A 22116-nucleotide genomic window follows, 5' to 3' on the forward strand; every position below is an offset into this window, starting at 1 on the left:
TCCCTCTATTATATAGAGGGAAACATTCCACGTTATAAAGAACACCTCATAGGGAAATTATTGTACAAATTGTCTGTGTATTCTCAGACTGAAAACACTTCTTAAAAAATTTTCTGGAATCAATGTTCACAGCAAAATAAATCTTCCAGCATACATGTCTACATGGAATGTACACTGCACATGTAAACAGCATCTGAGTACTGGAACTGAGACGTGATAGTGTTTTTATGGGATATAATACAGGAATCAAACCATTTTTGACATGCTTAAGTGTCTATCCAAGAATTCTCAAGAAAACCCAAGGATATATATACAAACAGAATATGTTCAGAATTGCACTGAGAAACCAACATCAACTGCATATGCATTTCATGGAGGTAATAAAAGTTTACTACACAATTATTGTTACATGCCTGGTCAGATCTCTCGCCAGAAAGATACTGTATTTCCACGCTTCACATATATTGGTAATATGTACAAGTAAGAGTTGCTTCATTTCTGACCACTCCAAATACTGTTATTCCTCTGTGCAAAAAAAAATCACTAGCTGACTTTAGTAAGATTTATACAAGAATATTTTGAATTGTACTTTGTGATGCCATTGTTTACTTGGTTATATTATTGTGGTGTACAGATATTAATTTTTGGTGTACAGTGCAACACAGTCCACTTAAATCCATTTAGGAAAGCACCCATATAACACTTCACAGCTCAGACTAATTTGACAGTCCTGCAACAAATACAAGATGCAATCAAACAATGCAATTGGCTGTAATTTATCTCAGAAAAATATTTTCCACTTCTCTTACCTTTCACTGTAAACTGTCTGACAGAAACAACTTCCTCTCAAGCATCAATGGTTGCATCAAATGCACGAACTACCAGACTGTACAGCTGCAAAAGTTATTAAAAATACTGAAAGTAACTTACAGAATTTTGCTAACAGTAGTCTATTTATAACAAGGATGAGATCTAGTTATTAAAATGAACTAAAACCTCTAAACGAGAGTCTGCAGATATTTCTATTCATAATACAGGTGGAATTAATCATAAATGTAATTGATAATGTAACGCTGAGACTGAATATTTGTCAATAACTCTCTGTTAAAGCTCTATTTCAAATTGGGACTCAAACTGTGTATCAACAGTGGAGTGCTTGTCCTGTTATCAAAGTAAACTTCACAGAGATTGAATCAAGGTCTCAGCTTGATGCAAGCTTCTCTATGGGCATTCTTAACTTATGGGGAGTTGAGACTTTGTGTCACTCTATGTAAAGTGATGTTGTAATGCAACCTGTAAAACAAAGTTTAACTTGGTATTTGTAATATAACCAGTTTATATGCCCAGAGAGATCATAGGCCCTGCTGCATTGGGGAGGTGGGGGGAGGGGGGAGGCAATTCTGGTGAAGCCTGTGATAAATTAGAGCTTTAAGGCTGTGTAAAGGGACACCCTCCACTAGAATTACTTTTCTTCAACAGTAGTTGATACCAAAAATAATTACAACTTTTAGACAGGTTGGTATTACCTCAGCCATTTTTGTAAAAGAATTTCATATGATTTTGTACATGATGTGGTATATTTAGGCTATAATCCATGAAAAGAAATTACTTTATTTTTGTTGTTACAATTGATAAGTTAAAATTATTTTTAAAAAAAATTGATACTGCAAAATATCTTGCACTCTTAAAATTCCTGTTATTAATTGCATAATCTGATGATATTTATTATGTTTACTTCTGGATTCCTTTATAAAATAATACTATAGAAATTAATAAAATGTTATATGTCAAGAAAATCTGTAAAATCTTTGGAATTTTGATTTAAGCGTAGAGTGGAGTAGTACGCTTCTGTTGTGATCAGACATGTTTTTATTTTTGGCAGCAACAATGTAATTTTCGGTTTTCGTGAAGTGGAAATTGTAAAGAGATTGTGATATGGAAAAATGTGAAAGAATAAAAATTACGGAAACAGACATTATTGCTCAGGCAATACTTCACCATTATTTACATCAATTGGAACGATAAGAACCTACAATGTCAAAAATTTCAGCTTCAAGAATCAGCCCCTAGACATTAAGAACTGGAATTAACTACTAGAAAAGAGGATAAGTGAAAAGTTTATTGTAAATCTTTCTTCTCTTGAAGCTCGTTAAAAGAGCTAATTTTGAAGTCAGTGACAATCAACAAATGATACGAGGGAGGGGTGGATTACAAGTGATAGTGGCATCTGGGATTAGTTGACTGATAATGAAGTTTTGTCTGTTGCAGAAGAGGACAGAGTGATTTGTGTAATTTGCAGTTTATGTATGAATAGATTTCTGATCAATTGAAGAAAGAAGACTGAGAGCTATCAACAAAGTCGGATCACCAGTGACGATGTACCAACAATGATGGACCAGATCAAATGAAAGATGACTTTATAACTATGATGAGAGACATCAAAAAGGAAAGATAAGTACAAAGTATTTGTGAAACTAATTTGTTTGTGGATTTGTATGCTTGTTAACAAAATTAATATATAGATGAGGGTATTAGTGATGTAGAAGTGAAAGGTGTGGGATCCATTCAGGACATGTTTGAGCCGAGTGAAAGTCTAGTCAGTAAAGAAATAGTAAAAACTGATATTTTGCAGTTAATTTTGGCAAAACTAGAGGAAACGAAGACAGATAATAATAGCAGATTTAGTGGAGTTAATGTTCAGTTAACTGAAATAAGAACAGATAATATAGCAAATTTACTTCGCTACAAGGATAATTAAATGACCTAAAAACTGAAAACAATAGTAAAATGGATAGGGTACAATAACAAATAGACCAACTTAGTAATCAAGTTTTAGAACTAAAAAATGGGTTGTCAGAGAGGTGAAAAAGTGTGAATGAAAAAGTTGACATCTTAGAAAATAAATTTATTGTTTTGGAAAATGAGTTCATTGTCGAATCAGCAAGACAGTCCAAGAATATTAAAGATGTCAGAGTTGATCAGAAGTCCGTGGCAGATCAACATCAACAGTTTAGATCAAAAAATTTTAAATGTTGAAAACAATGTGCAAACTAATGTAAATGTTTTTGATCAAAAAATTCGACCAGTTCAGGAAAAATGCATTCACAAAAATCTGTATTCAGACAATGGTAATGCATGGTCAATCATTCCTATCAAAAACCTTCTCTCAGACAATTTACATCCAAAGGATTTTCTGCACCACTGTAGAAATATTTTTATGTCAGGCATGAGTGACAATCAAAAATTTAAATTTGCTAAAAGATGTCTTGAAGGTGAAGCTCTACCTCAGATAAATTTAAATTTAAATCAGTGCGAAACATATCAAAATTTCGAAAAAAAGTTTTTTAAATAAATTTTGGTTGGAAGCTGAAGAGAGCAGAATTAAAAGTGAATTTTTGAATGGTCCTAATTATAGTAATAGGAGCAGTACTCTGAAAGAGTTTTGTTAGAATCTACTTAAGAAATCAACACACCTTGACAAACCATTTGATGAAATGACATTGATTGATGCACTTAAAAGGAGATTACCAGAAGGGTTGCAGGGGGGGTTTGGTACATGGACCTTATGTTTGTCTTGAGCAGCTTTTATGAAATGTTGACAAGCTGGACAGGGCAGTAGAAAGAAGTCTTTATCTTAACAATCAGAATGGTAGAAATTGTAAAGGGAGTAACTATAGAGCTGGCCATTGTGGCTGAGCAGTTCTAGGCACTTCAGTCCGGAACCACGCTGCTGCTATGGTCACAGGTTCGAATCCTGCCTCGGGCATGAATGTGTGTGATGTCCCTAGGTTAGTTAGGTTTAAGTAGTTCTAAATCAGGGGACTGATGACCTCACATTTTAAGTCCCATAGTGCTTAGAGCCATTTGAACCAATAACAACAGAAACAGAGATAGTGGTAACTTCTATCAGGATCAAAATTTTGATAGAGAGAGAAATTCTGAACATCAGCAGAATAGGAATAATGGGGGTCTGCCTCAATGAAGGTCCACAGTTTTGGGGTGAGAAGACACTACAAGCACAGGACCCAATTTACAGTAGCAATTAGGCAATAATAAGTGTTAATGATATGACACAGGTACCTGAAGTTGAACAGAAGGAATATCAGATTTCTCATTTATATTTTGATCAAACGTTTTGGGATACTATGTTTAATTATGGTGATGTAGGCACTAATCACAAATGAGAATGTGAGAGTAGTGAGAATTTTGATGTAATATGCACTAATGATTTCTTCTCTTGGTCGGAAAACAGTTATTGATGTATTTAAATAAGGTGAAGACTGTATTGGATCTGAAGTAGGTGGTATTTTTGATATAGTTGTGAAAGAGAGCTGTGAAATAGCTGAGGTTGGTAAGTCTGATACTGCTAGCTTATTCCAAGTGAATGTAGGTGTTGATGGAGATGAGACTTGTGTTGTTTACGATGTTGTTAATGAAGTAATTTTGGAATGATATTATAATGATGATGATGATGTTGATGTTGATAGTATCAGGTATTTGTGGAGTTCAAGTGTAATGAAGTTTCAGAGTTGTTTGTGAATAATGTTGACAATAAAGATAAGGTAAGTAATGTATCTGATGATCTAAGAGAGAGTCATGGCATACCAGTCCAGTCAAAGCAGTTTTTCATTAATGTCATACAGAGTAATGAATCAAACAGTAAAGATGAGTTAGTGGTAAGCCTAGAGAATAAAGGTGAAAACTTTCTGAAGTGTGTTTTGGGCCAGACTGATGATATTGTAGATAAATGTGCATCCTGGAATAAGTTAGCTGTGGTTAGTCAAAATTTGTTTCCAGATTGGTGGAATGAAGTGAGAGAAGAAGTGTAATTTTGACAGTAATATATTTTGTGTTCCTTCTGTAATAAGTGATGATAATTGTGCTATGGAATCCATTCATTGTGTTCAAACTTTTCCTGACAACATTAGTAACCAAAGTACTGCTAAGGTACCAGTAAAGTTGATAATACCCTGTAAAGATAGTGTGGATGTAGCATTAGATGAAATTGAAAGTGATCTTCTACATAAAACGTCTAATAACGGAGATGATGATTCAGATTCTGGGTGTCCTTACATTAAGATTAAGACTGATCAGGGGGTGGGAACTGTTTGATTGATACAGGTAGGCCAATTTGTGGAATATCTGAACCACTTAGAGACAAGATTAAGTATAGTAAGAATTTTTTGGAAATGTCCATTGTGGGTGTAAAGATAAGAGGAGCTACAGGTAAGCAAAGTAAATTGGTAAAATCTCAGGTACTTTAAACATTTAGTATAGCAGACAAAACTGTTGAACATGGATGCTTAACAATCCCTAGTCTGGAAGAAAATATAATTCTTAGTATGGACTGGATAGTGAAAGATGAGACTTGTTTTGGATGGGATGCTAATGAACTATTTATTTTGGAACCTAAAAGTAATATTTATGTGAAAACTGATTTCTGTATTTTAAACTATGGGAAAAGTTGTAACTATCTGCAAAACATTGTGAACTGAGGTGAGTACCAGGTTCCTGATGATGATATGGATTTTTATGAGACTGAGGATCAGGATTTTAAAAGTGTAGTTGATTCTAAAGTAACGGAAGCTACAGCTCTTACCGACCAACAAAAGGAACACCTTAAGAATTTGTTATTGGAGTTTAGAAATGTGTTTAGTGAGAAAGCAAGGAAAGTGAAAAGCTATCAGTGCATGCTTTATCTTAGAGACCATCAACGTTTCTTTCTCAAGCCATATAGTATACCATTTTTAAAAAGGAAAGACATAGAGAAAGAAATTCAGAAAATGGAAATGTGGGGTGTAATTGAGAGAAGTAGGAGTGTTTACAATAATCCTTTAGTTGTGGTAAGTAAGAGAAATGGTGAAGTGAGAATTGTTTTGGACTCTAGACATCTTAGTAAGTTTCTTATCAGAGACAATGACCTTCCTGAGAACATGAGCGAGCTGTTACACAAACTTGATTATGTAAAATACATGAATAGTTTGGAGTTGACCTTTGGGTGTCACCAGATCCCACTTGAAATTAATTCTAGAAAGTATACAGCATTTTTGTATGGAGGTAAGTGTTTTGAGTACTGTGTGGTGCCATTTGGGCTAAATTTATATGTGGCAGAATTCATAAGAGCTCTGGATTTTGTGTTGGTAAGTGAAGTGAGTTTAAAATTAATTGTGTACATTGATGACATTTTGCACACTGAAAAGACTTGGGAAAAACATTTGGATCTGTTAAGAGATGTGTTTTCAAAATTAGAGTCAGGAGGTATGACTTTGAAAATAGGTAAGTCTAAATTCGGTGTGGAAGAAGTTAAATTTTTAGGACATGTTATATCTGAGAAAGGAATTGCACCTGATAGAGAGAAAGTTGATGCTATTGCTAATGTTTCTACTCCTCACAACAAAAAACAACTTAAATAATTTTTTGGGTTAACTGGATTTTATAGAAAATTTTCTAGCTGCCAAGCTTTGAATGCTACATGCTTCTGTGAACTTTTGAAGAAGAATACCATTTGGGATTGGAATCAGAAGTGTTAGGATGCTTTTTCTGAGGTCAAAGGGCAGTTGTGTTAAAGGCAGTTATTGTTCAGACCAGATTTGTCTCTCTCTTTTTGTATTGTGACAGACAGCAGAGATTTTGGTTTGGGTGCTCATCTGTTTTGTGAGGTTGAAGTTGATGGTGTTATTGAACATAGATATCTTGAATTTGCTAGTAGAGTACTGCAGAAACATGAAAAGGCATACACTGTAACTGTTAGGAATATATTATGTAAGCTAATGTGCTTTTTAAAGTTCTGTCTTAACTATTGACTGAGTTTAACTCTATGATACACTATGTACTTATGTTTTGTAGTAGATTTGTGCTGTAGAATTTGATACATATATGCCATGATGGTAAATGAGTAGACCTTTTTACAATTTTGGAATACGACAGTACCATTAAATATCTAGTAGTGAGTTTTCATACTGTAAAAATTAGTAATAGTATCTTAGTGTATCTGTGTGTATCATCTTATTATTTCATTTTTTTCATTGCATTCAGCTCTGTTTATTTAAGTTTCATATGTTAACACTTTTTAATCCTATCTGACGTAAATCCTACATAATTGCTTTTGTAAAATAAATGGAGAGAGCATATGCTGTGTGATGTGAAGAAGGTATTGAACAGCATATTTAGTACAAAAAACAATGTTTCAGGATTTGATGTGAATGCTAGACAGGAAGTTACCTATCCATTGGAGGGTGTGACAAGAACTCTAGGGAGGAAACAGCAAGATGTTGGCAGATCCACTCCCCACACTGCTGTGTGGCTGTATCCCGCTGGACCTGTCAACTTACATGAGATTATAGGTGCTGCATAATGTACTCAAGTCTCTGTCAGCTACATCAGTTATAGCTGAGATTTGTAAATTGTTAGCCAAGACTGCCAAAGACAGTATTACTCCACATAAATGTGTGTTTTTTCAAGTAGGGGGATTGACTTTCCAATACATTATATAACTCTAAATCAGTATTTTTTATCAATTGTAAATGAATCTTCTAGCCTTTATGTATGTAGGTTAGTTTGTATGGACAATTAGCAAATAGTGTGGAAGACATTTGGTAGTATAGACAATATAACAAGATGTCTACATGTCTGCTTTCATACATTGATTTTGGCCCTGAAGCTACTTGATTATGTCATCATTCAAAGCTATTTATGACTCTGTTTACCTGTACTTATTCTGAGTACTGCAATATTATATCTCATAAGAATTTGAGTTATGGGCAAACCCATGCTTAACTCTGTTTTTGGTACCCTGGCCATCGTGACTGTGTGTGTGTGTGCATGTATATGTGTGTGTGTGTGTGTGTGTGTGTGTGTGTGTGTGTGTGTGTGTGTACTCAAGGAGAGCATGCAACTGTTGATTGAGGCTACATGCTTCTTATAAAAACTCTTTATATATGATCAAACTTGTTGATATGATTATGAACTTTATTCATTTTGTTGTGTCGAAACAGTTTTTGCTGGTTTCTAGCCGGTGTGGTACACCTAGGCTCTGAATTTTTTCTCTACTCTTTTGAAGATTTTGAAGGCATGATTTTATGAATGTATACTTGCAATCTGTAATTCTAGTAATTTACATTGTCTCTGTATTTATTTCTATAGTTTAGTGTTGCAATGTTGTAGTTTTGACTTTGTATTAACTGTCTTGTGACAGATTGTTCCACAGATAAGAAAATCTGAGTGCCATGTCCTGATATACGTATAAATTATGACTTATATAGTAGATTTTTTCCTTATGTTTTCTGTAATATGCTATGTATCAGATACTTCTATACATCCATATGCTATCTTTTGGCATCATTTTGTACATTTTTAGGCAAACTTCATAGTCTGCCCCAAAATATTGTAAACACATTGTTTCCAAATTTTGTGAGGGGGTATTATAAAGGGACACCCTCCTCTAGCTTTACTTTTCCTCAACAGAAGTAGTCGATACCAAATATAATTACAACTTTTTAAACAGATTAATATTATGTCAGCTGTTTTTCTAAAAGAATTTCATGTGATTTTGTACACAATGTGGTATATTTCAGGTTATAATCCATAAAAAGAAATTACTTTATTTTCATTGTTACAATCAATATGTACTGGCTCTGTACGTACCGTTAAAATTACTTCTTTTTTTAGAAATTTTTGAAATTATGAAGTATCTGACACCCTTAAAATTCCTATTATTAATTTGCAATCTGACAATGTTTATTATATTTATATTGTATTGTATTGTATGTTAACCGGAGGCCTAGAAACAATGGAGAGGCTCTGTCTCCACCGCAGCCGCAGTGGACCACAACCCCACAACGACTACCGCAGTCCACTCCATCCCTCTGCCACCCCACATCGAACCACTCTTTCAGGGTTGTTGTGCAGTTTGGTCCCTGGTGGACCCCCCCTTCCCCCCCTCCCCCCTCCCCCCCCCTGGGAACATCTCACACCAGACATGTGTAACCCCTGTGTTTGTGTGGTAGAGTAATGATGGTGTACGCGTACGTGGAGAACTTGTTTACACAGCAATAGCCGACATAGTGTAGCTGAGGCGGAAAAGGGGAACCAGCCCGCATCCACTGAGGCAGATGGAAAACTGCCTAAAAACTATCCAGCTCACCAGACCTCAAGTCCGCCGGGTGATTCGTGCCGGGGACCAGGTGCTCCTTCCCAATCCAGAAAGCCATGCATGAGACCGCATGGCTAACTGGGTGGGATTTTACTATATTTACTTCTGGATTCATTTATAAAATAATGGTGTAGAAATTAATAGAAAGTCATTTGTCAAAAAGTTGTAAATTCTTTGAAATATTCTTAGTATTGCAGAGTGGAATAGTAATGGACATGCTTCTGTTGTCATCAGACATGTTTCTATTTTAGGCAATAACAATGTAATTTTTTGTTTTGTTGAAGTGGAAATTGTAAAGACAGTGTGATATAGGAAAAAATGTGAAAGTATAAAAATTACAGAAATGTAAATAACTGCTCAGGCAATACTTCAGCATTATTTATGTCAATTGGAACCATGAGAACCAACATTACCAAAAATTTCAGCTTCAAGAATCAGCCCCAAGATGTGAAGAACTGGAGCCATTATGAGAAAAGAAGGTAAGTAAAAAGTTTATCATAAATTTTACGCCTCTTGAAGCTTATGAAATGAGTTAATTATGAAGTCAGTGACAATCAACAAATGATGTGAGCTAGGAGTAGATTACAGCTGACTGTGTTTTAATTCAAGTCCCAAACTTCCTAATACTATACATGTGCTTTTGTGCCCTTTACATTAATGGCAGATTTAGCACTCAGTTGAGTAATTCCAATGCACAGGTATTAACCAGATTTTACCTTCATAGTTTCCGTGATTTTCAAGGAAAACTAACAGCATTTCATGGCTAGTTTTTTTTTTCCAGTCTGTGTTCAGGCCGGTCTGAGAACATTTTTCCACACAAACAACATATCATTTAAAATAACTTGCAGGCATCATTAACAACTACTGATATTTTGACAGGTGCAAACCCCATCATTTTCAAGGCTAAACTCCAGCAAGTAAGTGCTGTGCAAATTAACAACCAGCTAGTTAGGTAGCATTAGCTCTGGCCCTCTGCTTTTTTAACAAGGGAAAGAGCAGAATTCCAGCAGAATTCAAGCAAAAACCTGCATCTATATTTATAAGGTTACTTGCAAATTTAATTTTAACTGCCTCCTTAATAATACTACCCCAGTAGCTGGAAGTGCATGACAGAACTTGTATGTTGTTATATTCCATAGGATGACAGGTGACAAGATGATGTCCTGCAGTACCAAATTTGCTCAGCAGTTGTAAGCATATGTGGTTTTTATGCTCAGTACACCTGTCCTCCAGAGCCCTGATAGTATGACTAATATATAACATGCCACAGCTGCTAGGAATATTGTAGACACCCACACAAACGAGAATCATCCTCTATGAAACCTAAAAGGATCTTAATCTTAGTGCTGGTTGAAAAACAGATTTGACATCAAATTTCCACAAAATAATACCAATCCTGTTGGAAATGCTCCCTATGTGAGGCATAAAGGCTTTGGTGCCACCTCAGTATTATCATCAGTGTGTGGATGGTCTGTCTTTCACTGTAACCTTTCTGATGAAAGGGCTAACTCAACAGACAGACTCTCAGGGACTGGGATAATGTGGGTCTTGTGAACTAGGGTACAAAGTACCCAATCATGCCAATTTGCCATTAACCATCCTCCTGAGCAACAAATCAAGGAAGGGCAGGCAGCCATCCTTTTCCATTGTGAAACAAATATTTGGGTGTGTTGTATTCAGATGTTCTAGAAAGTTGTTCAAACTCTCACTGCCATGAGGCCAAATAACAAAAGTATCATCTTGTATCTGAAAATATACAGTGGACTCATAATTTTTGAGGTCTGCCATCCACATTTAGAGCTCTCATGGTTTCGTACATTCCTTAATTGAAATGTTGGGTTAGCCTATTAAAAAATGACACAGTTGATATAATTTCCTCAATGCCGAGCTTGTGCTCTGTCTCTAATGACCTCATTGTTGATGGGGCATTACCCTACTTATCCTTGATCTTCCCATCTACAAGTATAAACAAATCTGGAATTCCTAGAATAGACTTAAATACATAATTCCAGGTGACTGTAAGATCCCAACTCTAACAGGCTGATTTTTTTACTGCATTGAAAATTTCTATAGTTTTTTAGGAAACCAGTAACAAGGACATAGGACCTGGATAGACTGAAAGAACCAATGATTTTTGAGAATTTCAAGGAGAACATTAAGTAGTCATTGACTGAAACAGGAGAAATGAATACAATAAAAGAAGGAAAGATCCCTTTGGGATATAGCTGAAATCCATGAGTAATACACAAGATATTGAATTTTATTGAGAAGAGGTTGAAATATAGAAGTCCAGCAAATGAAGCGAGCAAAAGAGTGTACTGCCGTCTAGAAAATGAGATAGATAGGCAATGCAAAATGTCAAAACTGGAATGGTTTGAGGAGAAATGTAAAGCTGTAAAAGTGTGCTGATTACAGGAAAGAGAGATGCCACATAAAGAATACTACAGAAACTGTATGAACATGAAGGACTCAAATGGTAAATGAATACTAAGCAAGAAAGAAAAAGCTGAAAAATGGAAAGAATGTATAGAAGGGCTATACAAAGGAAACAAAATTGAAGACAATGCTATTGAAGAGTAAGAGGAAGTAGGTGAGAATGTGATGGGAGATATGATACTGTGAAAAAAAATTGATAGGGCACTGAATAACCTAAGTTGAAACAAAGCACCTGGGGTTGCCAACATTTCCTCATAAACAATGAGATCCTTGAGGAAATCAAGATATTATGCAAGATATATGAAACAGAAAAAATACCCTCAGGGTTGAAGAAGAATGCAGTTTATAATCCCTTTTTTAAAGAAGGCAGGTACTGACACGTGTAATCATATTAAATCAGCTAATGCTAAGAGAATCACTATAGGAAAGGGACTCCAAAAGTAGTGGCTGAGTTCTTTTATTTGGGCAGCATAATAACTGATGATCATTGATGCAGAGAGGATTTAAAATACATATTTGTGATAGCCAAAAAAATATATGAAAAAGAGATATATTTTAACATCTAACATAAATATAAGTGTTGGAAACTCTTTTATGAATGTATTTGTATGGAGTGTAGTGCTATATGCAAGTGAAAATGCATGGGCACTAAGAAATGAAAATGCATGGGCACTAAGGAGTACAGAAATGGGAGTGCAGAAATGAAGAGAATATAAACTTTTAAAATGTGGTACAGAGAAGAATGCTAAAGATTATATGTGTAGAATGGAAGACTGGTGAAGAGATACTGAACTGAACTGATGAGAAGAGAAATTTATCAAACTGCCTGACTAAAAGAAGTGGTCAGCTGGTAGGACACATCAAGGAATAATCAATATGTTTCTAGAGAGAAGTGGAAGAGGTAAAAATTGTAGGGAGAGAACAAGGTTGGGTTCAGGAAGAAGGTTCTCATGGGTATAGATTGCAACGGATATGCAGAGATGAAAAAGCTTGGACAGGATAGATTAGCATGGGAAGCTGTATCAGACCAGTCTTTAGACTGAACACCACAACAATATTAAGAACAAAATAATATAGCCCACTCACCTCAGGGTCACTCTGTTTATAGCACTGATGTATCTGGTAAGCTGTCTGACAAGCTTCATCATGATCTGTAACATAAATTTCCTAATTACTATGATTAAATTCTTGTAGGTTGTTTAGATTTGCAATTCATGGAATGAATATCATTATTTTGGTAAACTTCATGTCAGACTTTACATCAGCATTACTTACTTATGTGTTTGCAGCTGTGTACAACCCTATGGCCTTCTTCTTTTATTTCTGGAGGAATATTTTCTAATTCTTCTTCCAAAACAAAAACTCCATCCTCTGAGAGCTTAAACAGGAAATGTTTATTTATTATACTGCATGACTGTTAACAGTGTTTGGTATTTTACAGCATTGTTTTGTAAGACTTGAGATACTTACAGAATTAAACTCAACCATAATACATTTCAAGTAACACTGAAAGAAAAAGAAAACAAAAGTTTGTTAGGTGCATTCTGTTTTGTGTACTGAAATCAGTTCATAAGCAGTATCACTTATTTATTGGACATGAATTTTGCAATCATGCATATGAGTACAGCACCCAATAAGTGACAAAATATGTGACTACAAACCTTGAAATCATCGTCATCTACTGTTTCCCCATCAGCATATCTATGGAGCATTTCTGTAAATAAAAATGTATGTTAAATGCCATTTTTTACACATTTACTTAGTAGTTATCTGTTAAACCCATCCGATCTTAACATTTCTCTGTAATATAACTGATATAGAATGTATTTGAGATACCTTACTTCATTCACATATTCATCATGTTCCATAGATCACATCAAGAAGGAGAAACTTGAGGTGTAGGGAACAAGTCAAGTTGCTCACCCTCTATAGCTTTTACCCCCCCCCCCCCCTCCCTTACCCCTCACCCCTTTCCCACCAGTACTAAATTGGTGATCCCATGATGTCTCAGAATGTGTCCTATCAACTGATCCATTCTTCTAGTCAGATTGTTCCAGAAATTTCTTTTCTTCCCAATTCTGTACAGTTACATGGTCTTCAGCATTCTTCTGTAACACGTTTTGAAAGCTCCTATTCTCTTCTCACCTGAACTGTTCATCATCCATGTTTCATCTCAGCTTCCACAATATCCTAAACAAAAGTCAGTTTGGTTTTTGTGCAGGTCTTTGTACAGAACAAGCAATATTCTCTTTCACCAATCAAGTTCTGGAAGCCATGAACAAAAAATGTCTCCAGTAGGTACTTTTTGTGACCTCTCTAAAGCCTCTGATTGTGTAAACCATCTAACTCTTTTGAAAAAGCAGAATATTATGGTTTGGGTGTTACCATTGGTTCATGGCTCCAGTCATACCTAAAGGACCAAAAGCAGACTATAATGCTGAATGGCACATCTGGAGAGCCTGCCTCATCTGAGTGGGGCACAGTAAGTTGTGGTGTGCCACAAGGCTCTGCTTAGGGTCTACTGCTGTTTCTCATCTTCATTAATGATCTCCCATTTTGTTCTGATACAAAGAGTAAATTTACTCTTTTTGCAGATAACACTAGAATTCTAATTGATGATTTTACAGACAGCAATCTTGAACAAACTCCATTGAAGTTTTCAATTATATAGTAAATTGGTTTTTGTTCAAATTGTCGCTGACTCAATACAGATAAAACCCTTTACATGAGATTCCATACTCCACAAAGAAATCTGGAAGAAATTAATATTAAGTGTAGAGATCAAGCAATACAAAAAGTTGAGGTTACAAAATTCCTGGGTGCTTATATAGACAGCAAATGTAATTGGTCGACACTCATTCTTCATCTTTATTAAACACTTAGCTCAGCAATATTTGCACTACGGGTTACTGCTTCAGTGGCTGACCTAGATACCATTAAGGCTTCTTACTTCAGTTATTTTCATTCATTAATGTCATATGCTATTATATTCTGGGGGAACCAACCTCGCAAAGAAAATTTTCAGCACAAAAAAAAAAAAAAAAAAAAAAAAAAAAAAAAAAAAAAAAAAAAAAAAAAAAAAAAAAAAAAAAACGAAAAAAGCTACCAGAGTAATGAGTGGCGTCCATCACAGACACTTGTGGTGCTTGTTTCAAAAGATGGGGATCCTTACCACCGCCTCACAGTATATCTTTTCTTTGTTGACCTTTGTCTGTAATAACCCTTCTTTCTACAAAGATAACAGCCAATTTCATGACTATAGCACAAGGACCAAAAACAGTCTGCACATTGAATTGAAAAGTCTCACTATGGTTCAAAAAGGAGCTTACTACTCCAGAATTAAGCTGTTTAATGCTCTCCCACCACACATCAAATGCCTTAACAATAGATTTCCAGCATTCAAACAAACTCTCAAGGAGTACCTGATAGAGAAATCTTTTTATACGATTGATGAATATGTGAAAGAAAATGTACATAATCATGAAACTTGCAAGTGTTGTATAAATAGTGTAATGAATTTTGTTTTGAATAGGCATATGGCAAAGAGACTCTTTGCCTTTACAAATGTCTGCTTGTGTCTGTGTATATGTGGATGGATATGTGTGTGTGTGCAAGTGTATACCTGTCCTTTTTTCCCCCTAAGGTAAGACTTTCTGCTCCCGGGATTGGAATTACTCCTTACCCTCTCCCTTAAAACCCAAATCCTTTTGTCTTTCCCTCTCCTTCCCTCTTTCCTGACGAGGCAACCATTGGTTGCGAAAGCTAGAATTTTGTGTGTATGTTTGTGTGTCTATCGACCTGCCAGCGCTTTTGTTTGGTAAGTCTCATCATCTTTCTTTTTACATATATTTTTCCCATGTGGAAAGTTTCCCTCTATTTTATATATATATATATATATATGGTATCTATTCTTTTGGACATGTCGGAAAGAACTGATCCCATCAGTCAGAGGTAAGTCCCTTCAGTCGCGCTACCCTCTGTGTCCTCAGTGGCTCAGATGGATAGAGCATCTACCATGTAGGCAGGAGATCCCGGGTTCGAGTCCCAGTTGGGGCACACATTTTCAACTGTCCCCAATGACTTACATCAACGCCTGTAAGCAGCTAAGAGTATTCATTTCATTGTAATTTCATTCTAATGATCTGCATGGTTGCCAATGGTATCTGTTCTTTTGGACATGTCCAAAAGAACAGATACCATCTTCATAGATATATTTTTAAGAGTGTCTGATGGGGTATGATTCATATTCCCTTTTGAACTGGCAGAGATTCATAATTTCCTTCACTATGTTAAATGGGAACTTGTTGAATACCTTTGAACCAGAGAACATAATGTGATTATAACCATAGACAAGACGTCAATACCTACATGAAAAATATTTTTGTGTCCTATATTATGATAGTGTGCGTCACAGATAAGTCAAAACTGCCCTCCATTATCAGTAACAAAAACTCTTAAGGAACAAATGCCTCTATGTGTTAGCAAACATTCATACATACACTCCTGGAAATGGAAAAAAGAACACATTGACACCGTTGTGTCAGACCCACCATACTTGCTCCGGACACTGCGAGAGGGCTGTACAAGCAATGATCACACGCACGGCACAGCGGACACACCAGGAACCGCGGTGTTGGCCGTCGAATGGCGCTAGCTGCGCAGCATTTGTGCACCACCGCCGTCAGTGTCAGCCAGTTTGCCGTGGCATACGGTGCTCCATCGCAGTCTTTAATACTGGTAGCATGCCGCGACAGCGTGGACGTGAACCGTATGTGCAGTTGACGGACTTTGAGCGAGGGCGTATAGTGGGCATGCGGGAGGCCGGGTGGACGTACCGCCGAATTGCTCAACACGTGGGGCGTGAGGTCTCCACAGTACATCGATGTTGTCGCCAGTGGTCGGCGGAAGGTGCACGTGCCCGTCGACCTGGGACCGGACCGCAGTGACGCACGGATGCACGCCAAGACCGTAGGATCCTACGCAGTGCCGTAGGGGACCGCACCGCCACTTCCCAGCAAATTATGGACACTGTTGCTCCTGGGGTATCGGCGAGGACCATTCGCAACCGTCTCCATGAAGCTGGGCTACGGTCCCGCACACCGTTAGGCCGTCTTCCGCTCACGCCCCAACATCGTGCAGCCCGCCTCCAGTGGTGTCGCGACAGGCATGAATGGAGGGACGAATGGAGACATGTCGTCTTCAGCGATGAGAGTCGCTTCTGCCTTGGTGCCAATGATGGTCATATGCGTGTTTGGCGCCGTGCAGGTGAGCGCCACAATCAGGACTGCATACGACCGAGGCACACAGGGCCAACACCCGGCATCATGGTGTGGGGAGCGATCTCCTACACTGGCCATACATCACTGGTGATCGTCGAGGGGACACTGAATAGTGCACGGTACATCCAAACCGTCATCGAACCCATCGTTCTACCATTCCTAGACCGGCAAGGGAACTTGCTGTTCCAACAGGACAATGCACGTCCGCACGTATCCCGTGCCACCCAACGTGCTCTAGAAGGTGTAAGTCAACTACCCTGGCCAGCAAGATCTCCGGATCTGTCCCCCATTGAGCATGTTTGGGACTGGATGAAGCGTCGTCTCACGCGGTCTGCACGTCCAGCACGAACGCTGGTCCAACTGAGGCGCCAGGTGGAAATGGCATGGCAAGCCGTTCCACAGGACTACATCCAGCATCTCTACGATCGTCTCCATGGGAGAATAGCAGCCTGCATTGCTGCGAAAGGTGGATTTACACTGTACTAGTGCCGACATTGTGCATGCTCTGTTGCCTGTGTCTATGTACCTGTGGTTCTGTCAGTGTGATCATGTGATGTATCTGACCCCAGGAATGTGTCAATAAAGTTTCCCCTTCCTGGGACAATGAATTCACGGTGTTCTTATTTCAATTTCCAGGAGTGTATTTGAAAGTACCTCTGTGTGATCTGTTGGAATTATCTTATGGCAGGAAAAAGTAAATATTCTTTCTACAACAGGAAGAATATTGTTTAAAGCTGATAACAGCTTATTTTGCAGACATCTCTTTATACATCTTGTAATTCCCACATTTACTCTCTAGCTCTTGTGCTCCCCAACTGTATCCCTTGCTATTAATAAAAATTACTTTCAATACAACATTAACTTAAAGTGCTCCAGTAAAATTTTACTTAGATCATAATGGTGCAAGTACAAACAGTAAGTACTAGAAATACACAATAGGAGATTGTAATTATTTATGTTTGTACTGGGGCATGAAATATATTATTGTAATTAAAAAGGAAATTTGGCTAGAAGATTTAGAGTGCAGTCACCATTCTTATATGCATATGGAAAAAAAAAAATTGCCATATGATTTTATCATGACCTCACTTTAATAGTTTTTCCACACCTCATAGCTATACATGCAGTGATAAACTAAAATATGATATGATTGAAATTGACAAAATAATAGCACATGAAACTGGTAAATGGGTGAATGTTTAGTTTTGAGTATGTAATGTGAAAAATTGCAGGTTACAACTATTAGGTTGGTGCATAAGTTTGTAGCATTTTTGCTTTGCATGTTGTTATTCCTGTTGCTGTGGGTTTATTTATCAATTGTCATTTTTTATTTGTAGTTCACTGTTGTTACTTGATTTTTAGATATTGTCATTTCATTGTTTGGGGAGAGTGAGTGGAGCAGTGAAAGCTAGAAAATAGAATGCCAAGTGGAGAAATCAGAATGTTTCTGACATACATACTGAAAGCTTTGAATCAAGGCAGTCAGGTAGATGCAGTATTTCTTGATTTCTGAAAAACATTTGACTCATTACCACACATAGGCTTATTGTCAAAAGTAGATCATATGGTGTATCAAGTGAAATATGTGACTGGATTGAGGACTCTTTGGTAGGGAGGATGCAGGATGTTATCTTGGATGGAGAGTCATCATCAGATGTAGCAGTAACTTTGAGTGAGCCCCAGGGATGTGTGTTGTTGGTACCCTTGCTCTTCATGCTGTATGTTGATAACTTCGTAGACAGTAGCAATAGTAACTTCAGACTTCTTGCAGATGATGCAGTTATGTATAATGAACTACTGTCTGAAAGAAATTGCATAAATATTGAGTCAGATCTTGATAAGATTTCAAAGTGGTGCAAAGATTGGCAGCTTTACTTAAATATTCAGAAGTATAAAATTATGCCCTTCACTAAATGAAAGAGTGATATATCCTACAACTGTAATATCAATGAGTCACTGTTCGAATTGGCCAACTCATACAAATACCTGGGTGTCACATTTCATAGGGATATGAAATGGAACAATTTCAAATGCTCAGTCATGGGTAAATCAGGTGGTAGACTTTCATTTCTTGATAGAATACTGGGGAAGTCTACAATGGAGACTGATTACCAATCACTCATGTGACTGGTTTTAGAATATTGCTAAAGTTTATGGGACCCATACCAAACAGGACTAACAGGAGATACTGAACATATACAGAGAAGGACAACACAAATGGTGACAGGTTTGTTTGTTCCATGGGAGAGTGTCACAGAGATACTGAAGGAACTGAAGTGGGAGACTCTTGAAGACAGACATAAACTATTCTGAGAAAGTCTATTAGCAAACTTTCAAAAACTGGCTTTAAATGATGACCCTAGGCATACACCACAATTCCCTACATATCACTCACATAGGGTCATGAGGATAAGATTAAAACAGTTATTGCATGCACAGAGGCATTCCAACATTCATTCTTCCTGCACTCCATATGTGAATGGAACAGGAAGAAATCCTAATAACTGGCACAATGGGATTGTACCCTCTGCCATGCACCTCACAGTGGTTTGAAGAGTATAGATGTAGATATTCTCCTGTTTGAGGGGTGACTGCATTGTAGGCAGGTAGGAACATTCATGCTGTGTGTGGGGATAACACCTTAGAACAGAGCATGGAAAGAAAATCTTTCTCATTTTAAGGAGGACTGTTTCGACATTAGTGGCTCACCACATTCAGGAAGACCTTCAAGGTTTGATTAAGATCATTTAAATGCATTAATCCATGATGAACCATGTCATTGTTATCGAGAATTGGCAAATGTGATGAACTGTGATCATTCCACCATTATGTCACATTTGCATGCAATGTGGGGTGTTCAAAAATTGGACTTATGGATACCGCCTGCTGTAAGCCAAAATCACAAAAATCAGCCATTGGCTATAAGTGCATCTCTGCTTGCTCATCATCTGTCAGCTCATGAACATCACTGGCCATTCCCATCCTGTATCATTACTGGTGACGAGAAATGGTGTCCTGTAGCAAACATAAGGAAAAGAAAGGGATGGTTGAGCCCAAACAAAACAAATTTCTCCATACCAAGACCTATACATGTCCAAAAAATGTTGTGCATCTTGTGGAACAGTGAGTGGGTGGTGTATTACAAATTGCTTCCCTGAGGTGTAACCATCAGTGCGGACATTTATTGTCAACAACTGAGATGTCTTGCAGAGTCCAAGAACAAAGACCAGGAAGACTGCATGAAGTGATGCTACTCCATGATAATGCCTGCCAGCATTCTGCTGGACTGACAGAAACCTCTCTCTCTCTCTCTCTCCCTCCCTCCCTCCCTCTCTCTCTCTCTCTCTCTCTCTCTCTCTATATATATATATATATATATATATATATATATAAACGGAGATGATGTGACTTACCAAATGAAAGTGCTGGCAGGTCGACAGACACACAAACGAACACAAACATACACACAAAATTCAAGCTTTCGCAACAAACTGTTGCCTCATCAGGAAAGAGGGAAGGAGAGGGAAAGACGAAAGGATGTGGGTTTTAAGGGAGAGGGTAAGGAGTCATTCCAGTCCCAGGAGCGGAAAGACTTACCTTAGGGGGAAAAAAGGACGGGTATACACTCGCGCACACACACATATCCATCCACACATATACAGACACAAGCAGACACATATATATATATATATATATATATATATATATATATATATATATAAAACAAAGATGATGTGACTTACCAAACGAAAGTGTTGGCAGGTCGATAGACACACAAACAAACACAAACATACACACAAAATTCAAGCTTTCGCAACCAACAGTTGCTTCATCAGGAAAGAGGGAAGGAGAGGGTCTTTCCCTCTCCTTCCCTCTTTCCTGATGAAGCAACTGTTGGTTGCGAAAGCTTGAATTTTGTGTGTATGTTTGTGTTTGTTTGTGTGTCTATCGACCTGCCAGCACTTTCATTTGGTAAGTCACATCATCTTTGTTTTTAGTGATGCACCCTACAGTAGGCTAGCAAGGGTTTGCAATGACCACAAATATCTAGGGCTCAGATTTTTCAGTAGACTCTCAAAAGCAGTCCATTCTTTCCCCTACAGCACATTTAAAAAGAAGGCATACTACTCCATAAATGAGTATCAGGAATCAGATTTAAGTGACATGAAGTGTGACCTCTGACATACTAAGTTGTATTAAATAAATGGCTAAAAGGGGCCTGCATATATAATGTACACATTTATGTGCAACAATGTGTCAGTGATGTAAATATCATGAAATTTTTATGTACTTGATATCTCTTAGCTTTATGTGTAAATATTTGCACCAATAACATATAAAATATTTGAAGGTGGATAAACTCTATTCTGCTTTGTTGAGCTGATCTATCTTATCCACAATTTCTCTTTTTCCCCTTTCCATACTGCTTTTGTCCTTTGTAGCTTTAAAGTATCTGTCAAAGTCAGATGTGGTCCATCTTTTCTTAGCTACATTTCCTGGCACAAGATTTTAATGTACCAAACTCGATCACCCACCTGTTATGGATGTTTGTACCCTGTTGAGTTCTGTAACTCATTTTTGCCACTCCTAGTGGCATCTAGAGCTGCATATTACAACTGGGCAAGTCAACCTGTTCAGTGTAATCTGCTCCCTGTAGGGAATACATGTAGCTGTGTTGGGTGCAACTGCCTGGAGCATCTGACCCTTTGGTAACAGCACCAGGTAACTTAGAGATGCACCAGCAAGTGGTCATGTGTGTGAGCCTGGCAAGCTCCACTGTCTGCAGAACATTTTTTTTTGTCACTTGATATAATGAATGTGTTTTAGTATCAGATACCTGGTGTTGTATTATCTGAGTGAAAATAAGGCAAGGCAATGAATCTTCTCAGATAATACACTTGTAATGTAAGTGCACCAATGGAGGAGCAGAGGACCTGCAGTGGTACACACACATTCTCTTAAATGTTAAAGGGAAAGCAAGATTGAAGCAGTTTATCACAATATCTGTGAAAAATTCAAATTTGTGTGATACTTCACACTGCTCATTAACAGAATCCCAAGATTTTTGCTCTAAGTAGCTTCTGAATGGTGTTCTGTGGTTGCTATATAGCCTACCTTGAAAAGTAAATTAGTTGCTTTGTGTTATGTGGTGAGTTATTTGGGGTATCAAAATGTATGACTTGTGCATGGTGGTCTCTTAGACCCAGATTTAGTACTTGTAAATGTAATTTTGCTTATTTGCTGTAATTG

At 37.3% G+C, this 22116-nt stretch overlaps 1 protein-coding gene across 1 annotated transcript in view; it reads right to left on the bottom strand.

The window, feature by feature from the left end:
* Positions 1–367: 367 nt before the first annotated feature.
* LOC126148418 (general odorant-binding protein 83a-like) overlaps positions 368–22116 on the bottom strand; it is a 41710-nt gene continuing 19961 nt past the window's right edge. Inside the window, exons 3-8 of the mRNA XM_049915757.1 lie at positions 13249–13301; positions 13058–13093; positions 12863–12965; positions 12674–12738; positions 810–894; positions 368–730 (exon numbers count right to left, since the gene is read on the bottom strand). Of these exons, the coding sequence (XP_049771714.1) occupies positions 847–894; positions 12674–12738; positions 12863–12965; positions 13058–13093; positions 13249–13301 (305 nt within the window). The 3' untranslated portion in view covers positions 368–730; positions 810–846. The remainder of the gene's footprint in view (positions 731–809; positions 895–12673; positions 12739–12862; positions 12966–13057; positions 13094–13248; positions 13302–22116) is intronic.

This window comes from Schistocerca cancellata, chromosome 2, assembly GCF_023864275.1.
Source record: "Schistocerca cancellata isolate TAMUIC-IGC-003103 chromosome 2, iqSchCanc2.1, whole genome shotgun sequence".
Lineage (NCBI taxonomy): Eukaryota > Metazoa > Arthropoda > Insecta > Orthoptera > Acrididae > Schistocerca > Schistocerca cancellata.